The sequence below is a fragment of the Taeniopygia guttata genome, chromosome 2, assembly GCF_048771995.1.
Source record: "Taeniopygia guttata chromosome 2, bTaeGut7.mat, whole genome shotgun sequence".
Lineage (NCBI taxonomy): Eukaryota > Metazoa > Chordata > Aves > Passeriformes > Estrildidae > Taeniopygia > Taeniopygia guttata.
The window spans coordinates 151,839,722-151,864,600 of NC_133026.1; the positions used below are offsets into that span (position 1 = coordinate 151,839,722).

At 65.0% G+C, this 24,879-nt stretch overlaps 2 protein-coding genes across 6 annotated transcripts in view; both read right to left on the reverse strand.

The window, feature by feature from the left end:
• Positions 1-9,734, reverse strand: CYC1 (cytochrome c1). The gene is made up of 7 exons (XM_072925146.1): positions 9,555-9,734; positions 7,973-8,175; positions 5,156-5,282; positions 3,869-4,026; positions 2,021-2,181; positions 1,270-1,370; positions 1-260 (listed from the first exon to the last, which is right to left on the reverse strand). The coding sequence occupies exons 1-7, from the start codon at positions 9,678-9,680 to the stop codon at positions 156-158; spliced, it is 981 nt and encodes a 326-aa protein (XP_072781247.1). The 5' UTR covers positions 9,681-9,734; the 3' UTR covers positions 1-155.
• Positions 9,723-24,879, reverse strand: part of GPAA1 (glycosylphosphatidylinositol anchor attachment 1) — a 20,118-nt gene continuing 4,961 nt past the window's right edge. The window contains exons 5-14 of one of the 5 annotated variants that reach the window (XR_012054326.1): positions 24,392-24,539; positions 23,014-23,115; positions 19,966-20,162; positions 19,200-19,396; positions 18,428-18,581; positions 17,390-17,455; positions 16,398-16,591; positions 13,583-13,750; positions 10,282-11,771; positions 9,723-10,249 (exon numbers count right to left, since the gene is read on the reverse strand). Coding sequence is in view for 4 of the 5 variants with exons in the window: in XM_072925143.1 (XP_072781244.1) it covers positions 11,528-11,771; positions 13,583-13,710; positions 13,905-13,944; positions 16,398-16,591; positions 17,390-17,455; positions 18,428-18,581; positions 19,200-19,396; positions 19,966-20,162; positions 23,014-23,115; positions 24,392-24,539 (1,470 nt within the window). In the remaining variant the exon portion in view is untranslated. Of the gene's footprint in view, positions 11,772-11,878; positions 12,033-13,582; positions 13,751-13,904; positions 13,945-13,966; positions 14,059-16,397; positions 16,592-17,389; positions 17,456-18,427; positions 18,582-19,199; positions 19,397-19,965; positions 20,163-23,013; positions 23,116-24,391; positions 24,540-24,879 lie in introns of those variants that run through there. The other 4 variants (XM_072925143.1, XM_072925142.1, XM_072925144.1 and 1 more) reach the window with 4 other exon arrangements.

Consider the following 24,879-nt stretch of genomic DNA (forward strand, 5'->3'; position numbering starts at 1 on the left):
TCGGGTGGAACCCCAGCCTTTATTCCCTCCCGCAGCCCCGCGGGGGCCGGGGTCGAACACGAGGGGGGGTGAGGACCCCCCAATGCCCCTCCCCTCCCCCCCGGTGGGGGGCGGGAGCTCAGGGACCCCCCAGGCCCGGCTGTGGGGCGCGGGCCCTACTTGGGGGGCCGGTAGAGCATCTTCCTGCTCTTGAGCACCGACCACTTGTGCCGCTTCATGTAGTACAGCAGCGGCAGCAGCAGCCCCGAGAGCAGCAGCACCTGGGGGGGGAAGGGGTCAGGGGGTCCCGGGGCCCCGAGACCCCCCTGGGGGTCCCCAGCCCCACCCTGACATTCCCCTGATACCCCCCACCCACCCTGGGGGTCCCCAGCCCCACCGTGACATTCCCCCGAGACCCCCCAGCCACCCTGGGGGTCCACAGCCCCACCTTCAGACCCTCCTGGGACCCCCGCCCCACCCTGAGCCCCCACAGCCCCACCTTGAAACCCCCCCAACCCCCCAGCCCCACCTTCAGGCCCCCCAGCCCCAGGTTCAGCCCCCCAAACCCCCCCAGCCCTGAGCCCAACCTTGAGACCCTCCTGAGCCCCCAGTGCCCCCCAAGCCCCCCCCAAGCCCCCCAGCTCCACCTTCAGACCCTCCTGAGCCCCCCGCCCCACCCTGAGTCCCTCCAGCCCCCAGCCCCACCTTGAAACCCCCTCAGCCCCACCTTCAGGCCCCCCCCAGCCCCACCTTGAAACCCCCCCAAGCCCCCCAGCCCCACCTTGAGCCCCCCCAGCCTCACCTTGAGACCCTCCTGAGACCCCCGCCCCACCCTGAGCCCCCACAGCCCCACCTTGACATTCCCCCAAGTCCCCAGCACCCCCTGAGCCCCCCCCCAGCCCCCAGCCCCACCTTGAAACCCCCCCAAGCCCCCCAGCCCCACCTTCAGGCCCCAAAGCTCCCACGAGCCCCCCCAGCCCCACCTTTAGGAGCCCCCCAGCCCCCCAGCCCCAGGTTCAGCCCCCCAGCCCCCCCCCCAAGCCCCCCCAGCCCCCCCAAGCCCCAGGTTCAGTCCCCCAGCCCCCCCCAAGCCCCCCCAGCCCCACCTTGAGCCCCCCCAGCCCCACCTTCAGGCCCCCCCCAGCCCCCCCCAGCCCCCAGCCCCACCTTCAGCCCCCCCAGCCACACCTTCAGGAGCCCCCCAGCCCCCCAGCCCCACCTTGAGGCCCCCCCCAGCCCCCCAGCCCCAGGTTCAGCCCCCCAGCCCCCCCAGCCCCCCCCCAGCCCCACCTTCAGCCCCATCTTTTTGCGGTGGTCGTGCTCGGGCTCGGCCGCCCAGCGCAGGAAGGTGCAAACGTCCTTGGCGATCTGGGACATGGTGGCCGGGGTCCCTGGGGGGACACGGGGCAGTCAGACCCCCGCAGAGACCACGGGGACCCCAGAGAGCCCACGGGGACCCCACAGATCCCACTGGGACCCCCAAGAGCCCATGGGGACCCCACAGACCCCCAGAGATCCCTGCAGAGCCCACGGGAACCCCACAGACCCACAGGGACCCCCCTGAGAGCCCACGGGGACCCCACAGACCCACAGAGACCCCCAAGAGCCCACGGGGACCCCACAGAGCCCCAGAGACCCCCACAGAGCCCACGGGGACCCCACAGAGCCCACGGGGACCCCCCAGACCCAGATGTCACCCCAGGCCCCCTCAGAGCTCCCCAAATCCTTCCTGACACCCCCAGGACCCGGCATGAGCCAGGGCCCCCCGGGGCACCCCCAGCCCCCTCCAGGGCACCCCCAGACACCCCCAGGGCACCCCCAGACACCCCCAGGGCACCCCCAGACCCCTCCAGAGCATCTCCAGACACCCCCAGGGCACCCCCAGACCCCTCCAGAGCATCCCCAGACACCCCCAGGGCATCCCCAGACCCCTCCAGGGCACCCCCAGCCCCCTCCAGGGCACCCCCAGACCCCCTCAGGGCACCCCCAGCCCCCTCCAGGGCACCCCCAGACCCCTCCAGGGCACCCCCAGCCCCCGTACCGTCGTCGTACTCCAGCACCTCGTCGTAGATGGGGGGGGCCATGCCGATGGCCTGGCCAGGGAAGTAGGGGTTGTAGTGCAGCCCCTCCCTCAGCGAGACCCCCGCGGGGGCGTCACAGTACCCCGTCAGCAGGGCGAAGACGTAGTCCTCACCCCCGTGCCTGAAGGGTTAATAATGGGATCAATAACAGGATCAATAACAGGATCAATAACGGGATCAATAGCGGGATCAATAACATCACAGTGCCCCGTCAGCAGGGCAAAGACGTAGTGTTTGCCCCCGTGCCTGAAGGGTTAATAACGGGATTAATATCGGGACCAATAACAGGATCAATAACGTCACAGTGCCCCGTCAGCAGGGCAAAGATGTAGTCCTCACCCCCGTGCCTGAAGGGTTAATAATGGGATCAATAACGGGATCAATAAAAGGATCAATAACAGGATCAATAACAGGATCAATAACAGGACCAATAACAGGACCAATAACAGGATCAATAACATCACAGTGCCCCGTCAGCAGGGCGAAGACGTAGTCCTCGCCCCTGTGCCTGAGGGGTTAATAATGGGATCAATAAAAGGATCAATAACAGGATCAATATCAGGACCAATAAAAGGATCAATAACGTCACAGTGCCCCGTCAGCAGGGCAAAGACGTAGTCCTCGCCCCCGTGCCTGAAGGGTTAATAACGGGATCAATATCGGGATCAGTAATGGGATCAGTGAGATCAACAATGGGATCAACAATGGGATCAACAATGGGATCAATAATGGGATCAGTAACGGAATCTGTGGGATCAATAATGGGATCAATAAGGGGATCAATAATGGGATCAGTAACGGGATCAGTAACGGAATCAGTGGGATCAATAATGGGATCAGTGAGATCAGTGGGATCAATAACGGGATCAATAACGGGATCAATAACGGGATCAATAACGGGATCAATAATGGGATCAATAATGGGATCCATGGGATCAATAATGGGATCAGTAATGGGATCAGTAACGGGATCAGTAATGGGATCAGTGGGATCAATAATGGGATCAATAATGGGATCAGTAACGGGATGAGTGGGATCAATAAGGGGATCAATAAGGGGATCAGTGGGATCAATAATGGGGGCAATAATGGGATCAGTAATGGGATCAGTAATGGGATCAGTAATGGAATCAGTAATGGAATCAGTAATGGAATCAGTGGGATCAGTAACGGGATCAATATTGGGATTAATAAGGGGATCAGTGGGATCAATAAGGGGATTAATAATGGGATCAGTAATGGGATCAGTAACGGGATCAATAAGAGGATCAATAAGGGCATCAGTAACGGGATCAATAATGGGATCAGTGGGATCAATAGGAGGATCAATAAAGGGATCAGTAACGGGATCAGTAATGGGATCAGTGGGATCAATAATGGGATCAGTGGGATCAATAAGAGGATCAATAAGGGCATCAGTAATGGGATCAATAATGGGATCAGTGGGATCAGTAATGGGATCAGTGGGATCAATAAGGGTATCAGTAACGGGATCAATAACGGGATCAGCAGGTGGATCAATGGGATCACTAACAGGATCAATAACCTGTTGTTGGTGTGACCCCAAATCCCCCAAACCCCCCAAATCCCCCAAATCCCCCGTACCCTGTACCTGGCGTTGACGATGTAGCTGAGGTCGGGGGGCAGCGCCCCGTTGTTGGGGTTACCCTAAATCCCCCAAATCCCCCCAAATCCCCCAAATCCCCCGTACCTGGCGTTGACGATGTAGCTGAGGTCGGGGGGCAGCGCCCCGTTGTTGGGGTGACCCCAAACCCCCCAAATCCCCCAAACCCCCCAAACCCCCATACCTGGCATTGACGATGTAGCTGAGGTCGGGGGGCAGCGCCCCGTTGTTGGCCGCCCGCGCGGCCTCGGGGTTGGGGTAGGGCTTGGGGAAATAATCCGAGATCTTCCCGGGCCGCAGGAACATCTCCCCGTTCTCGTTGGGGCCGTCCTGCACCTCCACCTGGGACAGGTGAGATACAGACAGGTGACACAGGTGAGACAGGTGAGACACGGACAGGTGACACAGAGTGACAGGGACAGCAGTGACAGGGACAGGACAGCAGTGACAGCCCCCAGGAACATCTCCCCGTTCTCGTTGGGGCCGTCCTGCACCTCCACCTGCACGGACAGGTGAGACAGGTGAGACACAGGGACAGTGACAAGTGACACAGAGACAGGGACAGCAGGGACACAGACAGGTGAGACACAGGGACACAGGTGAGACACAGGTACAGATGGGACACAGGGACAGCAGGGACACAGGTGAGACAGGGACAGGTGAGACACAGGGACACAGGTGAGACACAGGGACAGATGAGACACAAGGACACAGACAGGGACAGCAGGGACACAGGTGAGACACAGGGACAGATGAGACACAGGGACACAGGGACAGCAGGGACACAGACAGGTGAGACACAGGGACAGCAGGGTGGGGACACTGGACACAGCAGTGGCACCAGGACACTGGGGGTGGCAGGATGGGGACAATGGCACATCGGGAACAGAACGGTCACTGGGGACACTGGGACATCAGGGGTGGCACTGGGACAGCGCCAGCAGGACACCAGGGACAGCAGGACACGGTCAGTGGGACACCAGGGGTGGCAGGACGGGGACACTGGGGACAGCAGGACAGGACAGTGGGACACCAGGGGTGGCAGCACAGGGACAGTGGAGACACTGGGGACACTGGGGACAGGGCAGGGGACACTGGGGACAGCAGGACAGGGACAGCGGGACATTTGGGACACCAGGGGTGGCAGGACGGGGACACTGGGGACAGCAGGGACAGCAGGACGGGGACATTGGAGACACTGGGGACAGGGCAGGGGACACTGGGGACAGCAGGACGGGGACAGTGGGACACCAGGGGTGGCAGGATGGGGACATTGGGGACACTGGGGACACTGGGGACACTGGGGACACTGGGGACACTGGGGACAGCAGGACAGGACAGTGCAGGTGGCAGCACAGGGACATTGGGACACTGGGGACAGGGCAGGGGACACTGGGGACAGCAGGACAGGACAGTGAGGGTGGCAGCAGTGGCACGGGGGTGGCGGGGGGTGGCACGGTCCCGCTGTCACCTCCTGTGCCAGCGCCTTGGCCTCGGCCTCGGTGTGGCTGACGCCGATCAGGTTCCGGAAGGCCACGAACTCCATGGAGTGACAGGCGGAGCACACCTGGCGGTACACCTGGAACCCCCTGCGGATACTGCGGGAAAAGAGACCCCAAAATCAGCCAAAATCACCCCAAAATCACCCCAAACACACCTGGAACCCCCTGCGGATACTGCGGGAAAAGAGACCCAAAATCAGCCAAAATCACCCCAAAATCACCCCAAACACACCTGGAACCCCCTGCGGATACTGCGGGAAAAGAGACCCAAAATCAGCCAAAATCACCCCAAAATCACCCCAAACACACCTGGAACCCCCTGCGGATACTGCGGGGCACAGAGACCCCAAAATCAGCCAAAATCACCCCAAAAACCCCCCAAACACACCTGGCGGTACACCTGGAACCCCCTGCGGATACTGCGGGGCAAAGACACCCCAAAATCAGCCAGAGTCACCCCAAAATCCCCCCAAACACACCTGGAACCCCCTGCGGATACTGCGGGCAGAGAGACCCCAAAATCAGCCAGAGTCACCCCAAAATCACCCCAAACACACCTGGAACCCCCTGCGGATACTGTGGGGCAGAGAGACCCCAAAATCAGCCAGAGTCACCCCAAAATCACCCCAAACACACCTGGAACCCCCTGCGGATACTGCAGGAAAAGAGACCCAAAATCAGCCAGAGTCACCCCAAAATCACCCCAAAATCACCCCAAACACACCTGGAACCCCCTGCGGATACTGGGGGGAAAAGAGACCCCAAAATCAGCCAAAATCACCCCAAAATCACCCCAAATACACACCTGGAACCCCCTGCGGATACTGCGGGGCACAGAGACCCCAAAATCAGCCAGAGTCACCCCAAAATCACCCCAAACACACCTGGAACACCCCTGCAGGCTGTGGGGACACAGTGGGGTCACAGACCCCAAAAACCCCAAAATCCCCCAAACCCCCTGCAGGCTGTGGGGACACAGTGGGGTCACAGACCCCAAAAACCCCAAAATCCCCCCAAACCCCCCTGCAGGCTGTGGGGTCACAGACCCCAAAAACCCCAAAATCCCCCCAAACCCCCTGCAGGCTGTGGGGACAGGGCTCAGACCCTCCAGGACCCCCCACAGGTGCTGTGCCCCAGGGACCCCAAATCTGGGACCCCAAATCTGAGACCCCAAATCCCCACAGAGACCCCAAATCCCCACAGAGACCCCAAATCCCTGCACCAATCAGAGACCCCAAATCCCCACAGCACCCCAGGGACCCCAAATCTGAGACCCCAAATCCCCACAGGACCCCCCATTTTCCCCAAATCCCTCACCTGGCGTGGTCCAGCCCCCCCAGGACCCCCCAAACCCCCCCAGTACCCCCCAAAATCCCCCCAAATCCCTCACCTGGCGTGGTCCAGCGCGGCCAGGTGCCCCCCGTGGCTCCAGGGCCCCCCAGGCCCCCCGAAACCCCCCAAAATCCCCCCAAATTCCTCACCTGGCGTGGTCCAGCGCAACCAGGTGCCCCCCAAACCCCCCAGGACCCCCCAAACCCCCCAAATTCCCACACCTGGCGTGGTCCAGCGCGGCCAGGTGCCCCCCGTGGCTCCAGGGCCCCCCCAAAACCCCCCCAGGACCCCCCAAATTCCCACACCTGGCATGGTCCAGCGCGGCCAGGTGCCCCCCAAACCCCCCAAAATCCCCCAAACCCCCCCAGAACCCCCCAAACCCTGACCTGGCGTGGTCCAGTGCCGCCAGGTGCCCCCTGTGGCTCCAGGGCCCCCCAGGACCCCCCAAACCCCCCAAAGCCCCCCAAACCCCTCACCTGGCGTGGTCCAGCGCTGCCAGGTGCCCCCCAGGACCCCCCAAACCCCCCATTTTCCCCCCAATTCCCTCACCTGGCGTGGTCCAGCGCCACCAGGTGCCCCCCCGGACCCCCCAAACCCCCCCAAACCCCCCAGGACCCCCCAAATCCCCACCTGGCATGGTCCAGCGCCGCCAGGTGCACCCCAAACCCCCCAGGACCCCCAAAATCCCCCCAAATCCCCACCTGGCGTGGTCCAGCGCCGCCAGGTGCCCCCCAGGACCCCCCAAATTCCCCCAAACCCCCCAGGACCCCCCAAACCCTCACCTGGCGTGGTCCAGCGCGGCCAGGTGCCCCCCGTGGCTCCAGGGCCCCCCAAACCCCCCCAGGGCCCCCCAGGACCCCCCATTTCCCCCCAAACCCTCACCTGGCGTGGTCCAGTGCCGCCAGGTGCCCCCCAAACCTCCCAGGACCCCCCAAATTCCCCCATTTCCCCCCAAAACCCCTCACCTGGCGTGGTCCAGCGCGGCCAGGTGCCCCCCGTGGCTCCAGGGCCCCCCAAACCCCCCGGGACCCCCCAAAATCCCCTGCACCCCTCACCTGGTGTGGTCCAGCGCCGCCAGGTGCCCCCTAAACCCCCCCAGGACCCCCCAAACCCCCCAAAGCCCCCCAAACCCCTCACCTGGCATGGTCCAGCGCCGCCAGGTGCCCCCCGTGGCTCCAGGGCCCCCCAGGGACCCCCCAAACCCCCCAAAATCCCCCCAAACCCCTCACCTGGCGTGGTCCAGCGCCGCCAGGTGCCCCCCAAACCCCCCAAAATCCCCCAAAATCCCCCCAAATCCCTCACCTGGCATGGTCCAGCACGGCCAGGTGCCCCCCGTGGCTCCAGGGCCCCCCAAATCCCCCAAATTCCCCATTTTCACCCCAAATCTCTCACCTGGCGTGGTCCAGCGCCGCCAGGTGCCCCCCAAACCCCCCAGGACCCCCCAAATTCCTCACCTGGCATGGTCCAGCGCGGCCAGGTGCCCCCCGTGGCTCCAGGGCAGGCTCGGGGGGTGCAGCTCCAGCTCCCCCGCGCTCACCGGGGGGGTGAGGGACAGTGACAGCGACAGCGCCGCCGCCACCGAGCCACCCCCGGCCACCAGCGCTGCCACCAGCGCCCGCCGCCACCGGGAGCGGCCGGGGAGGGACGACAGGGACACCTGCGGGGACAGGGGGGGACACGGGGGTCAGGGGGGACACCTGGGGGGACACGGGGACACCTGGGGGGACAGGAGGGGACACCTGGAGGGACACGGGGGGGTCACGGGGGGACACAGGGACACCTGGGGGGACACGGGGGGGTCACGGGGGTCGGGGGGACACCTGGGGGGACACAGAGACACCTGGGCGGACACGGGGGGATAGAGGGGTCAGGGATACCTGCGGGGACAGGAGGGGTCAGGGGGGACACAGGGACACCTGGAGGTGACAGGAACACCTGGGGGCACACGGGGACACCTGGGGGGACACGGGGGTCAGGGACACCTGTGGTGAGGATTAGGGGTGACAAGGACACCTGGGGATGATGGACAGGGGTGTCACAGGTGACAGGGACACCGGGAGGCTCCAGGGACACTGGGGAGGGGTCAGGGGCACCGGGGGGGTCAGAGGTGACAGGGACACCGGGGGGGGCTCAGGGACACCGGGGGGGCTCAGGGCTCGGGGGGGACAAAGGCAGTGGGGGGGTCCCGGGGACAGCGGGAACGGGAACGGCGGGAATAACGGGAATAACGGGAATGTCCCAGTGACCGGGAATAGCGGGAACGGGAACGGCGGGAATAACCGAATTACCGGGAATACCGGGAATAACGGGAATAACGGGAATATCCCAGTGACCGGGAATATCCCAATGACCGGGAACACCGGGAACGGGAACGGTGGGAATACCCGAATTACCGGGAATACCCGAATTACCGGGAATGGGAACGGCGGGAATACCCGAATTACCGGGAATACCGGGAATGCGGAGAACGGGAGGAACAGCGGGAGCAGCGGAATGACCGGGAATACCGGGAGCAGCGGGAAGGGCGGGCAAAGGACACGGCGGGCACGCTGGGAGGAACGGGGGACACCGGGCACGGTGTGGGGACAGACCCCGGGGAGCCGCGGGAACGGGAGGGGAGAACCGGGGGCACCGGGGGCGGAACCGGGGACGGAACCGGGGACACCGGAGGGATAACCGGAGATACCGAAAACGACGGGCAAAGGAACCGGGACCACCGGGGCGAACCGGGAGGGGCCGGGGGGGATAACGGGGACACCGGGGGCGGAACCGGGGACACCGGGGGGAACCGGGAATGGCCGGGGGCGGAACCGGGGGCACCGGGGGGGATAACGGGGAACACCGAGCAGGGGGACAAATGAACCGGGGGCACCGGGAGGGGTCGGGAGCGGAAACGGGGGCACCGGGGGATAACGGGGAACGCTGAGCAGGGTGATCAAAGGACCGGGGGGCGCCGGGCACACCGGGCACACCGGGCACACCGGGCGCGGAGCGGGGCACCCCGGTGACCTTGCCGCGGGCGCGGGCCGCACTCACCGCGCCGGGGCCGGGCTCGGGGCGGGCGCGGGGCTGCAGAAACGCGCGGGGAGCGGGCCCGGGCCGTGCCGGGCCCGGCAGCAGCCGCAGCCCCGGGACGCCCCGCAGGCCCCGCAGCGCCGCCATCGCCGAGGTCGAGGGGACGGAACTGACGTCACGGGGCGGACGTGACGTCACGGGGGCGGCGTCTGAGGCGCGCGCCAGTTTATTGGGGCGCCCCCCGGCGGGGGGAGGGGGCGGCGCACGCGGACAGGCCACGCCCACCACAAAAACCGCGCCCACCACAAAACCACGCCCATCGGGGAAAACCACGCCCACAACAGACCACGCCCACAACAAGCCACTCCCCCAGCTGGAGACACGCCCACCGCTAAACCACGCCCATAATTACATTACGCCCATTAAAACCACGCCCACCGCCAAACCACGCCCCTCGCCAACCACGCCCATCACAAAACCACGCCCCTCCCGGCCCCGCCCACTCCCCATTTTGGGGGTCTCGGCCTTGGGGGATGTCGGGGCTCTGTCTGTGTGTCTGTCCAGAGGGTTTGGGGTGTCTCCCTGTGTCCGGGGCTCTGTCCGTGTGTCCATCCAGGGCTCTGTCTGTGTGTCCATCCGGGCACTGTCCGTGTGTCCATCCGGGGAACTGTCCGTGTGTCCATCCAGGGCTCTGTCCGTGTGTCCATCCGGGGGATCTGGGGTGTGTCTATGTGTCCATCCGGGGAACTGTCCGTGTGTCCATCCAGGGCTCTGTCCGTGTGTCCATCCGGGGGATCTGGGGTGTGTCCATGTGTCCATCCAGGGCTCTGTCCGTGTGTCCGGGGGGTCTGGGGTGTGTCCGTGTGTCCATCCAGGGCTCTGTCCATGTGTCCAGAGGGTTTCGGGTGTGTCCATGTGTCCATCTGGGGCTCTGTCCGTGTGTCCAGAGGGTTTCGGGTGTGTCCGTGTGTCCCTCTGTGGCACTGTCCGTGTGTCTGTCTGGGGCTCTGTCCGTGCGTCCAGAGGGTTTCGGGTGTGTCTGTGTGTTCATCCAGGGCTCTGTCCATGTGTCCATCTGGGGAACTGTCCGTGTGTCCATCCAGGGCTCTGTCCGTGTGTCCATCCAGAGCTCTGTCCATGTGTCCAGAGGGTTTTGGGTGTGTCCGTGTGTCCATCCGGGGCATTGTCCGTGTGTCCATCCGGGGCTCTGTCCGTGCGTCCAGAGGGTTTCGGGTGTGTCCGTGTGTCCCTCCAGAGCTCTGTCCGTGTGTCCATCTGGGGCTCTGTCCGTGTGTCCACGGGGTCTGGGTTCTGTCCGTGTGTCCATCCGGGGCTCTGTCCGTGTGTCCAGAGGGTTTCGGGTGTGTCCGTGTGTCTCTCCAGGGCTGTCACCGCCATGGGGGTCGCTCTGTGGGACTGTCCATGGGCCTGTCCCCGCTGGAGCTCTGTCCGTGTGTCCATCCGCGTGTCTGTCCCGTGTCCGTGTGTCCGTGTGTCCGTGCCGTGTCCGTGTGTCCGTCCCTCACTTCCAGAAGAGCACGTTCCAGAGCAGCAGCCAGCAGGGGTAGGCTCCCAGGCAGAGCAGGGGGCTCAGGTGTGCTCAGGTGTGCTCAGGTGTGGGGTCCGTGGGTGTGTCCGTGGGTGTGTCCGTGTGTCCATCCCGTGTCCGTGTGTCCGTCCCTCACTTCCAGAAGAGCACGTTCCAGAGCAGCAGCCAGCAGGGGTGGGCGCCCAGGCAGAGCAGGGGGCTCAGGTGTGCTCAGGTGTGGGTGATGTGGGTCTGTCCATGTGTCCATGTGTCCATCCCGTGTCCGTGTGTCCGTCACTTCCAGAAGAGCACGTTCCAGAGCAGCAGCCAGCAGGGGTAGGCGCCCAGGCAGAGCAGGGGGCTCAGGTGTGCACAGGTGTGGGGTCCGTGGGTGTGTCCGTGTGTCCATGGGTGTGTCCGTGTGTCCGTCCCGTGTCCGTGTGTCCATCCCGTGTCCGTGTGTCCGTCACTTCCAGAAGAGCACGTTCCAGAGCAGCAGCCAGCAGGGGTAGGCGCCCAGGCAGAGCAGGGGGCTCAGGTGTGCCCCGTGCAGGTGCTCCTGCAGCAGCCCCTGGCCCAGCGCCCCCAGGAAGCGCTGCCAGGCCTCGCCCAGCCCCGCGGGCGCCTCCAGCAGCTCCCGCTCCAGCAGCACGGCCAGGAACAGGGACAGCCCTGGCGTGGTCAGCACCAGGAGAACGGCCAGGGGCAGCCTGGGGGGGGCAGGGGGGTTAGAGACCCCTGGGACCACCCAAAACCTCCCCAGGAACAGCGACAGCCCCGGCGTGCTCAGCACCAGGAGCATAGCCAGGGGCAGCCTGGGGGGGGCAGGGGGTTAGAGACCCCTGGGACCACCCTGGGACCACCCAAACCCACCCAGAGCCCCCCAGGAACCACCCAGAGCCCCCCAGGAACCACCCAGGAACAGCGACAGCCCCGGTGTGGTCAGCACCAGGAGAACGGCCAGGGGCAGCCTGCGGGGGGCAGGGGGTTAGAGACCCCTGGGACCACCCTGGGACCACCCCAGGAACCACCCAAAACCACCCAGGAACAGCGACAGTCCTGGTGTGGTCAGCACCAGGAGAACAGCCAGGGGCAGCCTGGGGAGGGCAGGGGGGTTAGAGACCCCTGGGACCCCCAGGAACCACCCAGAGCCCCCCAGGAACCACCCCAAACCGCCCAGGAACAGCGACAGCCCCGGTGTGGTCAGCACCAGGAGAACAGCCAGGGGCAGCCTGGGGAGGGCAGGGGGGTTAGAGGCCCCTGGGACCCCCGGGAACCACCCCAGGAACCACCCTGAGACCCCTGGGACCCCCGGGAACCACCCCAGGAACCACCCAGAGCCCCCCAGGAACCACCCAGAGCCCCCAGGAACCACCCAGAGCCCCCCAGGAACAGCGACAGCCCTGGTGTGCTCAGCACCAGGAGAACAGTCAGGGGCAGCCTGCGGAGGGCAGGGGGGTTAGAGACCCCTGGGACCACCCAAAACCACCCCAGGGACACCCAGGGACCCTCAGGGACACCCAGGGGAATCCCAGGGACCCTCAGGGACACTCAGGGACCACTAGAGACACCCAGGGGACACCCAGGGGACACCCAGGGGACCCTCAGGGACACCCTCAGGGACACCCAGGGACCACCAGGGACACCCAGGGATCACCAGGCACACCCAGGGGACACCCAGGGACCCTCGGGAGACACTCAGGGACCCCCAGGGACACCCAGAGACCACCAGGGATCACCAGGGACCCCCAGGGACTCCCAGGGATCCTCAGGGACACCCAGGGGACACCCAGGGACACCCAGGGCCCCCTCCTCACCTGTGTCCAAGGGCTCTCACCTGCCCCCCCCGAGGTGTCACCTGTCCCTAGGGTGTCCCCAGGGTGCCCCCATGGCTCACCTGTCCCTAGGGTGTCCTCAGGGGCTCTCACCTGTCCCCAGGCTGTCCCTGTGCTCATCTGTCCCCGCGCTGTCCCCTTCCTGTCCCTGTGCTGTCCCCATCCTGTCCCCATCCTGTCCCCATCCTGTCCCCATCCTGTCCCCGTCCTGTCCCCATCCTGTCCCCATCCTGTCCTTATCCTGTCCCCATCCTGTCCCGATCCTGTCCCCGTCCTGTCCCCCATCCTGTCCCCGTCCTGTCCCCGTCCTGTCCCCGTCCTGTCCCCCATCCTGTCCCCATCCTGTCCCCATCCTGTCCTTATCCTGTCCCCATCCTGTCCCGATCCTGTCCCCACACTGTCCCCATCCTGTCCCCGTCCTGTCCCCGTCCTGTCCCCGTCCTGTCCCCCTCCTGTCCCCATCCTGTCCCCATGCTGTCCCCATCCTGTCCCCGTCCTGTCCCCGTCCTGTCCCCGTCCTGTCCCCATCCTGTCCCCATCCTGTCCCCGTCCTGTCCCCATGCTGTCCCCATCCTGTCCCCGTCCTGTCCCCATCCTGTCCCCATCCTGTCCCTGTCCTGTCCCCATCCTGTCCCCATCCTGTCCCGGTGCTGTCCCCATCCTGTCCCCACGCTGTCCCCTCTCACCTGCTGCCCCCGGGCCGCACAGCAGCCGCGGGTGGCACGAGGGTGGCACCCAGCAGGAAGCCCAGGGAGAAGTTGAGCAGGGCCAGGCAGGTGAGGAGCAGCGCCAGGGCCAGCAGGGCCAGCAGCTTCAGGGTCATCCAGCCGCGCTGGCCACCGCCAGAGAGGGCTCTGGGGACAGGGACATGGGGTCAGTGTCACCCCGGGGTCACACAGTGTCACCCCGGGGTCACCCAGGGTCATCCAGCCGCGCTGGCCACCGCCGGACAGGGCCCTGGGGACAGGGACACGGGGTCAGTGTCACACAGGGTCACACAGTGTCACCCAGGGTCATCCAGCCACGCTGGCCACCGCCGGACAGGGCCCTGGGGACAGGGACATGGGGTCACACGGGGTCACAGTGTCACACAGTGTCACCCCGGGGTCACACAGTGTCACCCAGGGTCATCCAGCCGCGCTGGCCACCGCCGGACAGGGCCCTGGGGACACACAGGGACACATGGGGTCACATGGGGTCACACGGGGTCACACAGTGTCACACGGGCAGTGCCCGTACCTGTGGGTGCTGTGGGGCAGCCCCATACCCACCTATGGGTGCTGTGGGGCAGCGCCATCCCCCCCATACCCACCTATGGGTGCTGTGGGGCACCCCATACCCACCTGTGGGTGCTGTGGGGCAGCCCCACACCCATGCCCATACCCACCTGTGGCTGCTGTGGGGCAGCCCCATACCCACCTGTGGGTGCTGTGGGGCAGCCCCACACCCCCCACACCCGTACCCACCTGTGGGTGCTGTGGGGCAGCCCCACACCCATACCCACCTGTGGGTGCTGTGGGGCAGCCCCACACCCATACCCACCTGTGTGTGCTGTGGGGCAGTGCCATCCCCGCCATACCCACCTGTGGGTGCTGTGGGGCAGCCCCACACCCATACCCACCTGTGTGTGCTGTGGGGCAGCCCGTACCCACCTATGGGTGCTGTGGGGCAGCCCCATACCTGTACCCATACCCACCTATGGGTGCTGTGGGGCAGCCCCATACCCGTACCCACCTATGGGTGCTGTGGGGCAGCCCCATACCCACCTGTGTGTGCTGTGGGGCAGCCCGTACCCACCTATGCGTGCTGTGGGGCAGCCCCATACCTGTACCCATACCCACCTATGGGTGCTGTGGGGCACCCCACACCCCATACCCACCTGTGGGTGCTGTGGGGCAGCCCCACACCCACACCCATACCCACCCGTGTGTGCTGTGGGGCAGCCCCACACCTCATACCCACCTGTGTGTGCTGTGGGGCAGCCCCACACCCATACCCACCTGTGGGTGCTGTGGGGCAGTGCCACCCCCATACCCACCTGTGGGTGCTGTGGGGCAACCCATACCCACCTGTGGGTGCTGTGGGGCAGTGCCATCCCCATACCCATACCCACCTGTGGGTGCTGTGGGGCAGCCCCACACCCCCCACACCCATACCCACCTGTGTGTGCTGTGGGACACCCCATACCCACCTGTGTGTGCTGTGGGGCAGCCCCACACCCCATACCCACCTGTGTGTGCTGTGGGGCAGCCCCACACCCATACCCACCTATGGGTGCTGTGGGGCAGTCCCATACCCACCTGTGTGTGCTGTGGGGCAGCCCCACACCCCATGCCCATACCCACCTGTGGGTGCTGTGGGGCAGCGCCACACACCCATACCCACCTGTGGGTGCTGTGGGGCAGCCCCACACCCCATACCCACCTGTGGGTGCTGTGAGGCAGCCCCACACCCGTACCCATACCCACCTATGGGTGCTGTGGGGCAGCCCCATACCCGTACCCACCTGTGTGTGCTGTGGGGCAGCCCCACACCTCATACCCACCTGTGGGTGCTGTGGGGCAGCCCCATACCTGTACCCATACCCACCTGTGTGTGCTGTGGGGCAGCCCCATACCCATACCCACCTGTGGGTGCTGTGGGGCAGTGCCACCCCCATACCCATACCCACCTGTGGGTGCTGTGGGGCAGCCCCACACCCATACCCACCTATGGGTGCTGTGGGGCAGCGCCATCCCCGCCCCACACCCATACCCACCTATGGGTGCTGTGGGGCAGCGCCATGCCCACCCCACACCCGTACCCATACCCACCCGTGGGTGCTGTGGGGCACCCCATACCCACCTGTGGGTGCTGTGGGGCAGCGCCATCCCCACACCCCATACCCACCTATGGGTGCTGTGGGGCAGCCCCATACCCACACCCGTACCCACCTGTGTGTGCTGTGGGGCAGCCCCATACCCACCTGTGGGTGCTGTGGGGCAGCCCCATACCTGTACCCATACCCACCTATGGGTGCTGTGGGGCAGCCCCACACCCATACCCACCTATGGGTGCTGTGGGGCAGCGCCATCTCCCCCATACCCACCTGTGTGTGCTGTGGGGCAGTGCCAGCCCCATACCCACCTGTGGGTGCTGTGGGGCAGCCCCACACCCATACCCACCTGTGGGTGCTGTGGGGCAGCCCCACACCCCATACCCATACCCACCTGTGGGTGCTGTGGGGCAGCGCCACACCCACCTGTGGGTGCTGTGGGGCAGCGCCACCCCCACACCCCATACCCACCTATGGGTGCTGTGGGGCAGCCCCACACCCATACCCACCTGTGTGTGCTGTGGGGCAGCCCCACACCCGTACCCATACCCACCTGTGGGTGCTGTGGGGCACCCCATACCCCCCTGTGTGTGCTGTGGGGCAGCCCCACGCCCCCCACACCCATACCCACCTATGGGTGCTGTGGGGCAGCGCCATCCCCGCCCCACACCCATACCCATACCCACCTGTGGGTGCTGTGGGGCAGCGCCATCCCCGCCACGTAGATGCCGATCAGCGCCAGCACCACGGCCTCGGCCTCGCCCACGGGGAAGTGCTGGGTGGCCACGGCCTGACCCCGCACGGGCAGCAGGTACAGGGCAGCCCCCGCGCCCCCCGAGACCAGAATGGGGGGCAGCAGCCACAGGAGCCCCCCACGGGCCTGGGGGGCACAAACAGGGCACAATGTGGGGCACAGCAGGTACAGGGCGGCCCCCGCGCCCCCCGAGACCAGAACGGGGGGCAGGAGCCACAGGAGCCCCCCGCGGGCCTGGGGGGCACAAACAGGGCACAGTGTGGGGCACAGGGCGGCCCCCGCGCCCCCCGAGACCAAAACGGGGGGCAGCAGCCACAGGAGCCCCCCGCGGGCCTGGGGGGCACAGAGGGGTCAGGGTGTGGGGCACAATGTGGGGCACAGCAGGTACAGGGCGGCCCCCGCGCCCCCCGACACCAGAATGGGGGGCAGGAGCCACAGGAGACCCCCACGGGCCTGGGGGGCACAGAGGGGGCACAATGTGGGGCACAGTGTGGGGCAGGGAGAGTACAATGGGGTCAGGGTGTGGGGCAGGGAGTGTACAATGGGGTCAGGGTGTGGGGCACAGGGGGTACAGGGGTCACCATGGGGTCAGGGTGTGGGGCACAGGGGTCAGGGTGTGGGGCACAGGGGGTCAGGGTGTGGGGCACAGGGGGTCAGGGTGTGGGGCACAGGGGGCACAGGGGGTCAGGGTGTGGGGCACAGGGGGCACAGGGGGCACAGGGGGTCAGGGTGTGGGGCACAGGGGGTACAGGGGGCACAGGGGGTCAGGGTGTGGGGCACAGGGGTCACCATGGGGTCAGGGTGTGGGGCACAGGGGGTACAGGGGGTCAGGGTGTGGGGCGCAGGGGGCACAGGGGGCTCTGGGGTCACTCTGGCGGTCCCGGGGTGGGTCTGGGGGTCCCAGGTGGGTCTGGGGTCTCTCACCTCCTCGGGCGGGGGGTCCCCCTCCCCCTCATCGCTCCGGCTCAGCCGCATCCACAGGTCCAGGGCGTGGGGGAGGGGTCAAGGAAAGGGTTTTTACCCCATTTTTTGCCATTTCTTTCCAGTTTTTTCCCGTTTTCCCCCATTTTTGCCCCATTTCACCCCGGATATGCGCAGGGCCAGCACGAGCAGCAGCAGCCCCAGGGCGGGCATGCAGGAGCCAATTTCCCCTGTTTTTAATCCATTTTTACCCCGTTTTTTCCCATTTTTACCCTGTTTTTTCGCATTTTTGCCCATTTTTTCCCGATTTCCCTGTTTTTCACCCCAGATATGTGCAGGGCCAGCACGAGCAGCAGCAGCCCCAGGGCGGGCATGTAGGAGCCCATTTCCCTGTTTTTAATCCATTTTTACCCTGTTTTTAACCCATTTTTTGCCATTTTTTCCCCATTTTTCCCCATTTCCCCCCATTTTTTCCCGTTTTCCCTGTTTTTCACCCCGGATATGCGCAGGGCCAGCACGAGCAGCAGCAGCCCCAGGGCGGGCATGCAGGAGCCCATTTCCCCTGTTTTTAATCCATTTTTACCCTGTTTTTACCCCATTTTTATCCTGTTTTTACCCCATTTTTTGCCCGTTTTTTGCCCTTTTTTCCCCATTTTCCCCCATTTTTTCCCGATTTCCCCATTTTTCACCCCGGATATGCGCAGGGCCAGCACGAGCAGCAGCAGCCCCAGGGCGGGCATGCAGGAGCCCATTTCCCTGTTTTTAATCCATTTTTACCCCATTTTTTGCCCGTTTTTTCCCATTTTTTCCCCGTTTTTTCCCGTTTTTGCCCATTTTTGCCCCATTTCACCCCGGATATGCGCAGGGCCAGCACGAGCAGCAGCAGCCCCAGGGCGGGCAGGCAGGAGCCCATTTCCCCTGTTTTTAATCCATTTTTACCCTGTTTTTTCCCATTTTTTCCCCGTTTTTTGCCATTTTTTCCCCGTTTTTTTCCGGTTTTGCCCATTTTTTCCTGATTTCCCCGTTTTTCACCCCGGATATGCGCAGGGCCAGCACGAGCAGCAGCAGCCCCAGGGCGGGCATGTAGGAGCCGATGGAGACGAAGCGGGACAGGGAGGGCAGCAGGTAGAGGAAATAGGATTGGTGCAGCCGCTCCAGCAGATTGTTCAGCTTCCGGAACATTCCCTCCAGGGTCCTGGGGGGCAGGGGGGGGTTGGGGTCAGGGGGGACCCCCAAACACAGAGAGAGACACCCTGAGACCCCCAAATCCAGGGAGAGACCCCCAGGACCCCCCAAATCCAGGGAGAGACCCCCAGGACCCCCCAAATCCAGGGAGAGACCCCCAGGACCCCCCAAATCCAGGGAGAGACCCCCAGGACCCCCCAAATCCAGGGAGAGACCCCCAAATCCAGGGAGAGACCCCCAGAATCCCCCAAATCCAGGGAAAGACCCCCGGAACCCCCCAATCCAGGGAGAGACCCCCAGGATCCCCCCCAGTGTCCCCTGAACCCCAGAACCCTCCAAATACCCCAAAACCACCCCAAAACAGCCTGGGACCCCCAAAACTCCCCCAGACTCACAGAACTCCCCCCCAGGACCCCCCAAACCCCCCCCAGGACCCCCCAAAAAGCCCCCCAGGACCCGGTACCTGCCCAGCGCCCCCAGGTGGAACTTGTGCTGGCGGAAGCTGTTGATGCCGCGCAGGGTCAGGGACCCCCAGGGACCCCCAAACCCCCCCAGGACCCCCCCAAACCCCCCCAGGGACCCCCAAAACCCCCCCAGGACCCCCCAAACCCCCTCCAGGACCCCGTACCTGCCCAGCGCCCCCAGGTGGAACTTGTGCTGGCGGAAGCTGTTGATGCCGCGCAGGGTCAGGGCCTCGATGCGGAAGCGCAGGAACAGCCCGTGCGCCCCCCCGGGACCCCCCCCGGCCTGGCCCAGCACCATCAGCCCCATGGTCCGCAGGCTCTGCGCATAGCCCGGCCCCGAGGGGCCCTCGGGGGGCGGCAGCTGTGGGGAGGGGTCAGTCACTGACCACTGAGTGACCCTGAGTGACCCTGAGTGACCACTGACCCCTCAATGACCACTGAGTGACCACTGACCCACTGACCCCTCAGTGACCCCCCCATGGTCCGCAGGCTCTGGGCATAGCCCGGCCCCGAGGGGCCCTCGGGGGGCGGCAGCTGTGGGAGTGACCCCTGAGTGACCACTGAGTGACCCTGAGTGACCCCTGAGTGACCACTGACCCCTCAGTGACCCCTCAGTGACCCCCCCATGGTCCGCAGGCTCTGGGCATAGCCCGGCCCCGAGGGGCCCTCCGGGGGCGGCAGCTGTGGGGAGTGACCACTGAGTGACCACTGAGTGACCACTGAGTGACCACTGACCCCTCAGTGACCCCCAGGACCCCCCAGGACCCCCACCTTGCCCTGGAAGGTGCAGAGCAGGCCGCTCTTGAGGCAGAAGGAGTGGAAGAGGGTCAGCAGGTCCAGGTTGGGCACAGCAGCCCCCAGACCCCCCCAGGACCCCCCAAAGCCCCCCAGGACCCCCCAAAGCCCCCCCAGACCCCCCCAGACCCCCACCTTGCCCTGGAAGGTGCAGAGCAGGCCGCTCTTGAGGCAGAAGGAGTGGAAGAGGGTCAGCAGGTCCAGGTTGGGCACTTGCCCGTTCAGCCCCTCCACGGCCACGTCCACGCTGGTCAGCACGTCCGAGCTCAGCTCCAGCGCCAGCGCCGCCTGGATGGCGCCCGCCCGGCCCGGGACCCCCCCCGAGTGGATACCTGGGGAGGGGGCACCTGTGAGACCCCCTGAGAGACCCCCTGAGAGACCCCCATGGCACCCCCATGGTACCCCCAGAACGGCCACGGGACCCCTGAGTGACCCCCGTGTCCAGTCTGGTCACTGTGTCCGTGCCCAGGGTCACCTGGATGGCCCCACCCGGCCCGGGACCCCCCCCGAGTGGATACCTGGGGGGACAGACCTGTGAGACCCCCTGAGAGACCCCCACAGCACCCCCAGAACGGCCACGGGACCCCCGTGTGACCCCCGTGGCCACTGCGGTCACTGTGTCCATGCCCAGGGTCACCTGGATGGCCCCGCCCGGCCCGGGACCCCCCCTCTGAGGGGATACCTGGGGAGGGGGCACCTGTGAGACCCCCTGAGAGACCCCCACGGCACCCCCAGAATGGCCACGGGACCCCTGTGTGACGCCTGTGGCCACTGCGGTCACTGTGTCCATGCCCAGGGTCACCTGGATGGCCCCGCCCGGCCCGGGACCCCCCCCGAGTGGATGCCTGGGGAGGGGGCACCTGTGAGACCCCCTGAGAGACCCCCTGAGAGACCCCCATGGCACCCCCATGGTACCCCCAGAACGGCCACGGGACCCCCAGAATGGTCACAGGACCCCCGGGTGACCCCCGGGTGACCCCCGTGTGACCCCCGTGTGACCCCCGTGCCCACTGTGGTCACTGTGTCCGTGCCCAGCTCCGGCCAGGGTCACCAGGGGGGCCCTGAGCCCTCCCAGTGCTCCCAGTTTGACCAGTAAGGGTCACACTGTGCCCCCCAGTGCTCCCAGTCTCACCAGTAAGGGTCCCACGTGCCCCCCAGCCCCTCCCAGTTCCTCCCAGTCTCACCAGTAAGGATCTAACACTGTACCCCAGTGCTCCCAGTCTCACCAGTAAGGGTCCCACCATGCCCCCCAGCCCCTCCCAGTGCTCCCAGTCTCACCAGTAAGGATCTAACACTGTACCCCAGTGCTCCCAGTAAGGATCTAACACTGTACCCCAGTCCCTCCCAGTGCTCCCAGTCTCACCAGTAAGGATCTAACACTGTACCCCAGTGCTCCCAGTCTCACCAGTAAGGATCTAACCCTGTACCCCAGTGCTCCCAGTCTCACCAGTAAGGGTCTAACACTGTCCCCCAGCCCCTCCCAGTGCTCCCAGTCTCACCAGTAAGGGTCTAACACTGTCCCCCAGTGCTCCCAGTGCTCCCAGTCTCACCAGTAAGGATCTAACACTGTCTCCCAGTGCTCCCAGTGCTCCCAGTCTCACCAGTAAGGATCTAACACTGTACCCCAGTGCTCCCAGTGCTCCCAGTCTCACCAGTAAGGATCTAACACTGTCCCCCAGTGCTCCCAGTGCTCCCAGTCTCACCAGTAAGGATCTAACACTGCACCCCAGTGCTCCCAGTGCTCCCAGTCTCACCAGTAAGGGTCTAACACTGTACCCCAGTGCTCCCAGTCTCACCAGTAAGGATCTAACACTGTACCCCAGTGCTCCCAGTCTCACCAGTAAGGGTCACACTGTGCCCCCCAATCCCACCCAGTGCTCCCAGTCCCACCAGTAAGGATCTAACACTGTACCCCAGTCCCTCCCAGTGCTCCCAGTCTCACCAGTTAGGCTCACACCCTGTCCCCCAGCCCCTCCCAGTGCTCCCAGTCTCACCAGTAAGGGTCACACTGTGCCCCCCAGTGCTCCCAGTCTCACCAGTAAGGATCTAACACTGTACCCCAGTGCTCCCAGTGCTCCCAGTCTCACCAGTTAGGCTCACACCCTGTCCCCCAGCCCCTCCCAGTGCTCCCAGTCTCACCAGTAAGGGTCACACTGTGCCCCCCAGTGCTCCCAGTGCTCCCAGTCTCACCAGTAAGGATCTAACACTGTACCCCAGTGCTCCCAGTCTCACCAGTAAGGATCTAACACTGTACCCCAGTGCTCCCAGTCTCACCAGTAAGGATCTAACACTGTACCCCAGTCCCTCCCAGTGCTCCCAGTCTCACCAGTAAGGATCTAACACTGTACCCCAGTGCTCCCAGTGCTCCCAGTCTCACCAGTAAGGGTCTAACACTGTACCCCAGTCCCTCCCAGTGCTCCCAGTCTCACCAGTAAGGGTCCCACTGTGCCCCAGTCCCTCCCAGTGCTCCCAGTCTCACCAGTAAGGATCTAACACTGTACCCCAGTGCTCCCAGTCTCACCAGTAAGGGTCTAACACTGTACCCCAGTGCTCCCAGTCTCACCAGTAAGGGTCTAACACTGTCCCCCAGTGCTCCCAGTCTCACCAGTAAGGATCTAACACTGTACCCCAGCCCCTCCCAGTGCTCCCAGTCTCACCAGTAAGGGTCTAACACTGTACCCCAGTGCTCCCAGTGCTCCCAGTCTCACCAGTAAGGATCTAACACTGTCCCCCAGTGCTCCCAGTGCTCCCAGTCTCACCAGTAAGGATCTAACACTGTACCCCAGTGCTCCCAGTGCTCCCAGTCTCACCAGTAAGGGTCCCACCACACCCCCCAGCCCCTCCCAGTGCTCCCAGTCTCACCAGTAAGGGTCCCACTGTGCCCCCCAGTTCCTCCCAGTGCTCCCAGTCTCACCAGTAAGGGTCTAACACTGTACCCCAGCCCCTCCCAGTTCCTCCCAGTGCTCCCAGTCTCACCAGTAAGGATCTAACACTGTCCCCCAGCCCCTCCCAGTGCTCCCAGTCTCACCAGTAAGAGTCACACTGTGCCCCCCAGTGCTCCCAGTCCCTCCCAGTCTCACCAGTAAGGATCTAACACTGTACCCCAGTGCTCCCAGTGCTCCCAGTCTCACCAGTAAGGGTCTAACACTGTACCCCAGTTCCTCCCAGTGCTCCCAGTCTCACCAGTAAGGTTGACATCGTGGTAGGCCTCCAGCCAGGCCTGTGTCCCCAGCAGGTCGTGCTCGGTCACCAGGAAGATGAGATCCTTGGCCCAGTACACCTGGCCTAGAAACCAGTATAAACCAGTATGGACCAGTACAGCCCAGTACAGCCCCAGCAAGGTGAGATCCTTGGCCCAGTACACCTGGCCTGGGAACCAGTATAAACCAGTATGGACCAGTACAGCCCAGTACAGCCCCAGCAGGATGAGATCCTTGGCCCAGTACACCTGGCCTGGAAACCAGTATAGACCAGTATGGACCAGTACAGCCCAGTACAGCCCCAGCAAGATGAGATCCTTGGCCCAGTACACCTGGCCTGGAAACCAGTATAAACCAGTATGGACCAGTACAGCCCAGTAAAGACCAGTATGGAACCAGTACACCCAGTCTGGACCAGTACAGCCCAGTATGGACCAATACACCCAGTACCTCCCAGTACATCCCAGTACCTCCCAGTACAGCCCAGTACCTCCCAGTACAGTCCCAGTACCTCCCAGTACAGCCCCAGTACCTCCCAGTACAGCTCCAGTACATCCCAGCACAGCCCCAGCACATCCCAGTACAGCCCCAGCACATCCCAGTACATCCCAGTACAGCCCCAGCACATCCCAGCACAGCCCCAGTACCTCCCAGTACAGCTCCAGTACCTCCCAGTACAGCCCCAGTACCTCCCAGTACAGCCCCAGTACCTCCCAGTATCTCCCAGTACAGCCCCAGTACCTCCCAGTACATCCCAATATCTCCCAGTACAGCCCCAGTACATCCCAGTACAGCCCCAGTACCTCCCAGTACAATGCCAGCAGCCCCCCATGCCCCCTTGCCCCCCATGCCCCCCACCCCGGCAGTGCCCCCCACCTCAGCAGTGCCCCCGTGCCCCCCAGCCCCCCATGTCCCCCATGCCCCCCATGCCCCCCGTGCTCCCCATGCCCCCCAGCCCCCCATACCCCCCATGCCCCCCATGCCCCCCATGCCCCCTGTGCCCCCCATGCCCCCCGTGCCCCCCGTGCCCCCCATGCCCCCCATACCCCCCATGCCCCTCGTGCCCCCCATGCCCCCCATACCCCCTGTGCCCCCCATACCCCCCATGCCCCCCATGCCCCCCATGCCCCCTGTGCCCCCCATGCCCCCCGTGCCCCCCGTGCCCCCCATGCCCCCCATGCCCCCCATACCCCCCGTGCCCCCATACCCCCCATACCCCCCATGCCCCCCATACCCCCCGTGCCCCCCAGCCCCCCGTGCCCCCCCGTGCCCACCTCGGCAGTAGCCCCCCATGGCCCCCAGCCCCCCGTGCCCCCCATGCCCCCTGTGCCCCCCATGCCCCCCGTGCCCCCCGTGCCCACCTCGGCAGTAGCCGGCCAGCGCCAGCAGCAGCCCCACGGCCTGGTTGTTCTTGCTGCCCTCGGAGCCGGGCACCAGCAGCAGCAGCGCCTCGGTGCTGGCGGCACGGGGGGCACGCAGCACCCCGAACACGTTGGTGCCCCGCACCAGCTGGGGGGGACAGCGGGGTCAGCACCCCAAACACCCCCACAGCACCCCAAAACCTGAACAGGCACCCCAAACATCCCCACGGCACCCCGAAAACGTTGGTGCCCCGCACCAGCTGGGACAGGGACAGCGGGGTCAGCACCCAAAACCTGCACAGAGACCCCAAATCCACCCAGGGACCCCCATCCCCCCATTCCCAGTCACCCCAGTTCCCCCAGTCACCCCATACCTGCAGCATCCCCCATTCCCCCATTCCCAGTGCTCCCAGTGCCCCCATTCCCAGTGCTCCCAGTGCCCCATTCCCCCATTCCCAGTGCTCCCAGTGCCCCATTCCCAGCACTCC

Coding starts and splice junctions, on each gene's coding strand:
- CYC1 (XM_072925146.1), bottom strand. CDS start 9,680: ATGGCGGCGCTGCGGGGCCTGCGGGGCGTCCCGGGGCTGCGGCTGCTG. Junction 4,027..5,155: donor CCAAGGCGCTGGCACAGGAG/GTGACAGCGGGA, acceptor CACCTGTCCCAG/GTGGAGGTGCAGGACGGCCC. Junction 2,182..3,868: donor AGCTACATCGTCAATGCCAG/GTATGGGGGTTT, acceptor TTAACCCTTCAG/GCACGGGGGTGAGGACTACG.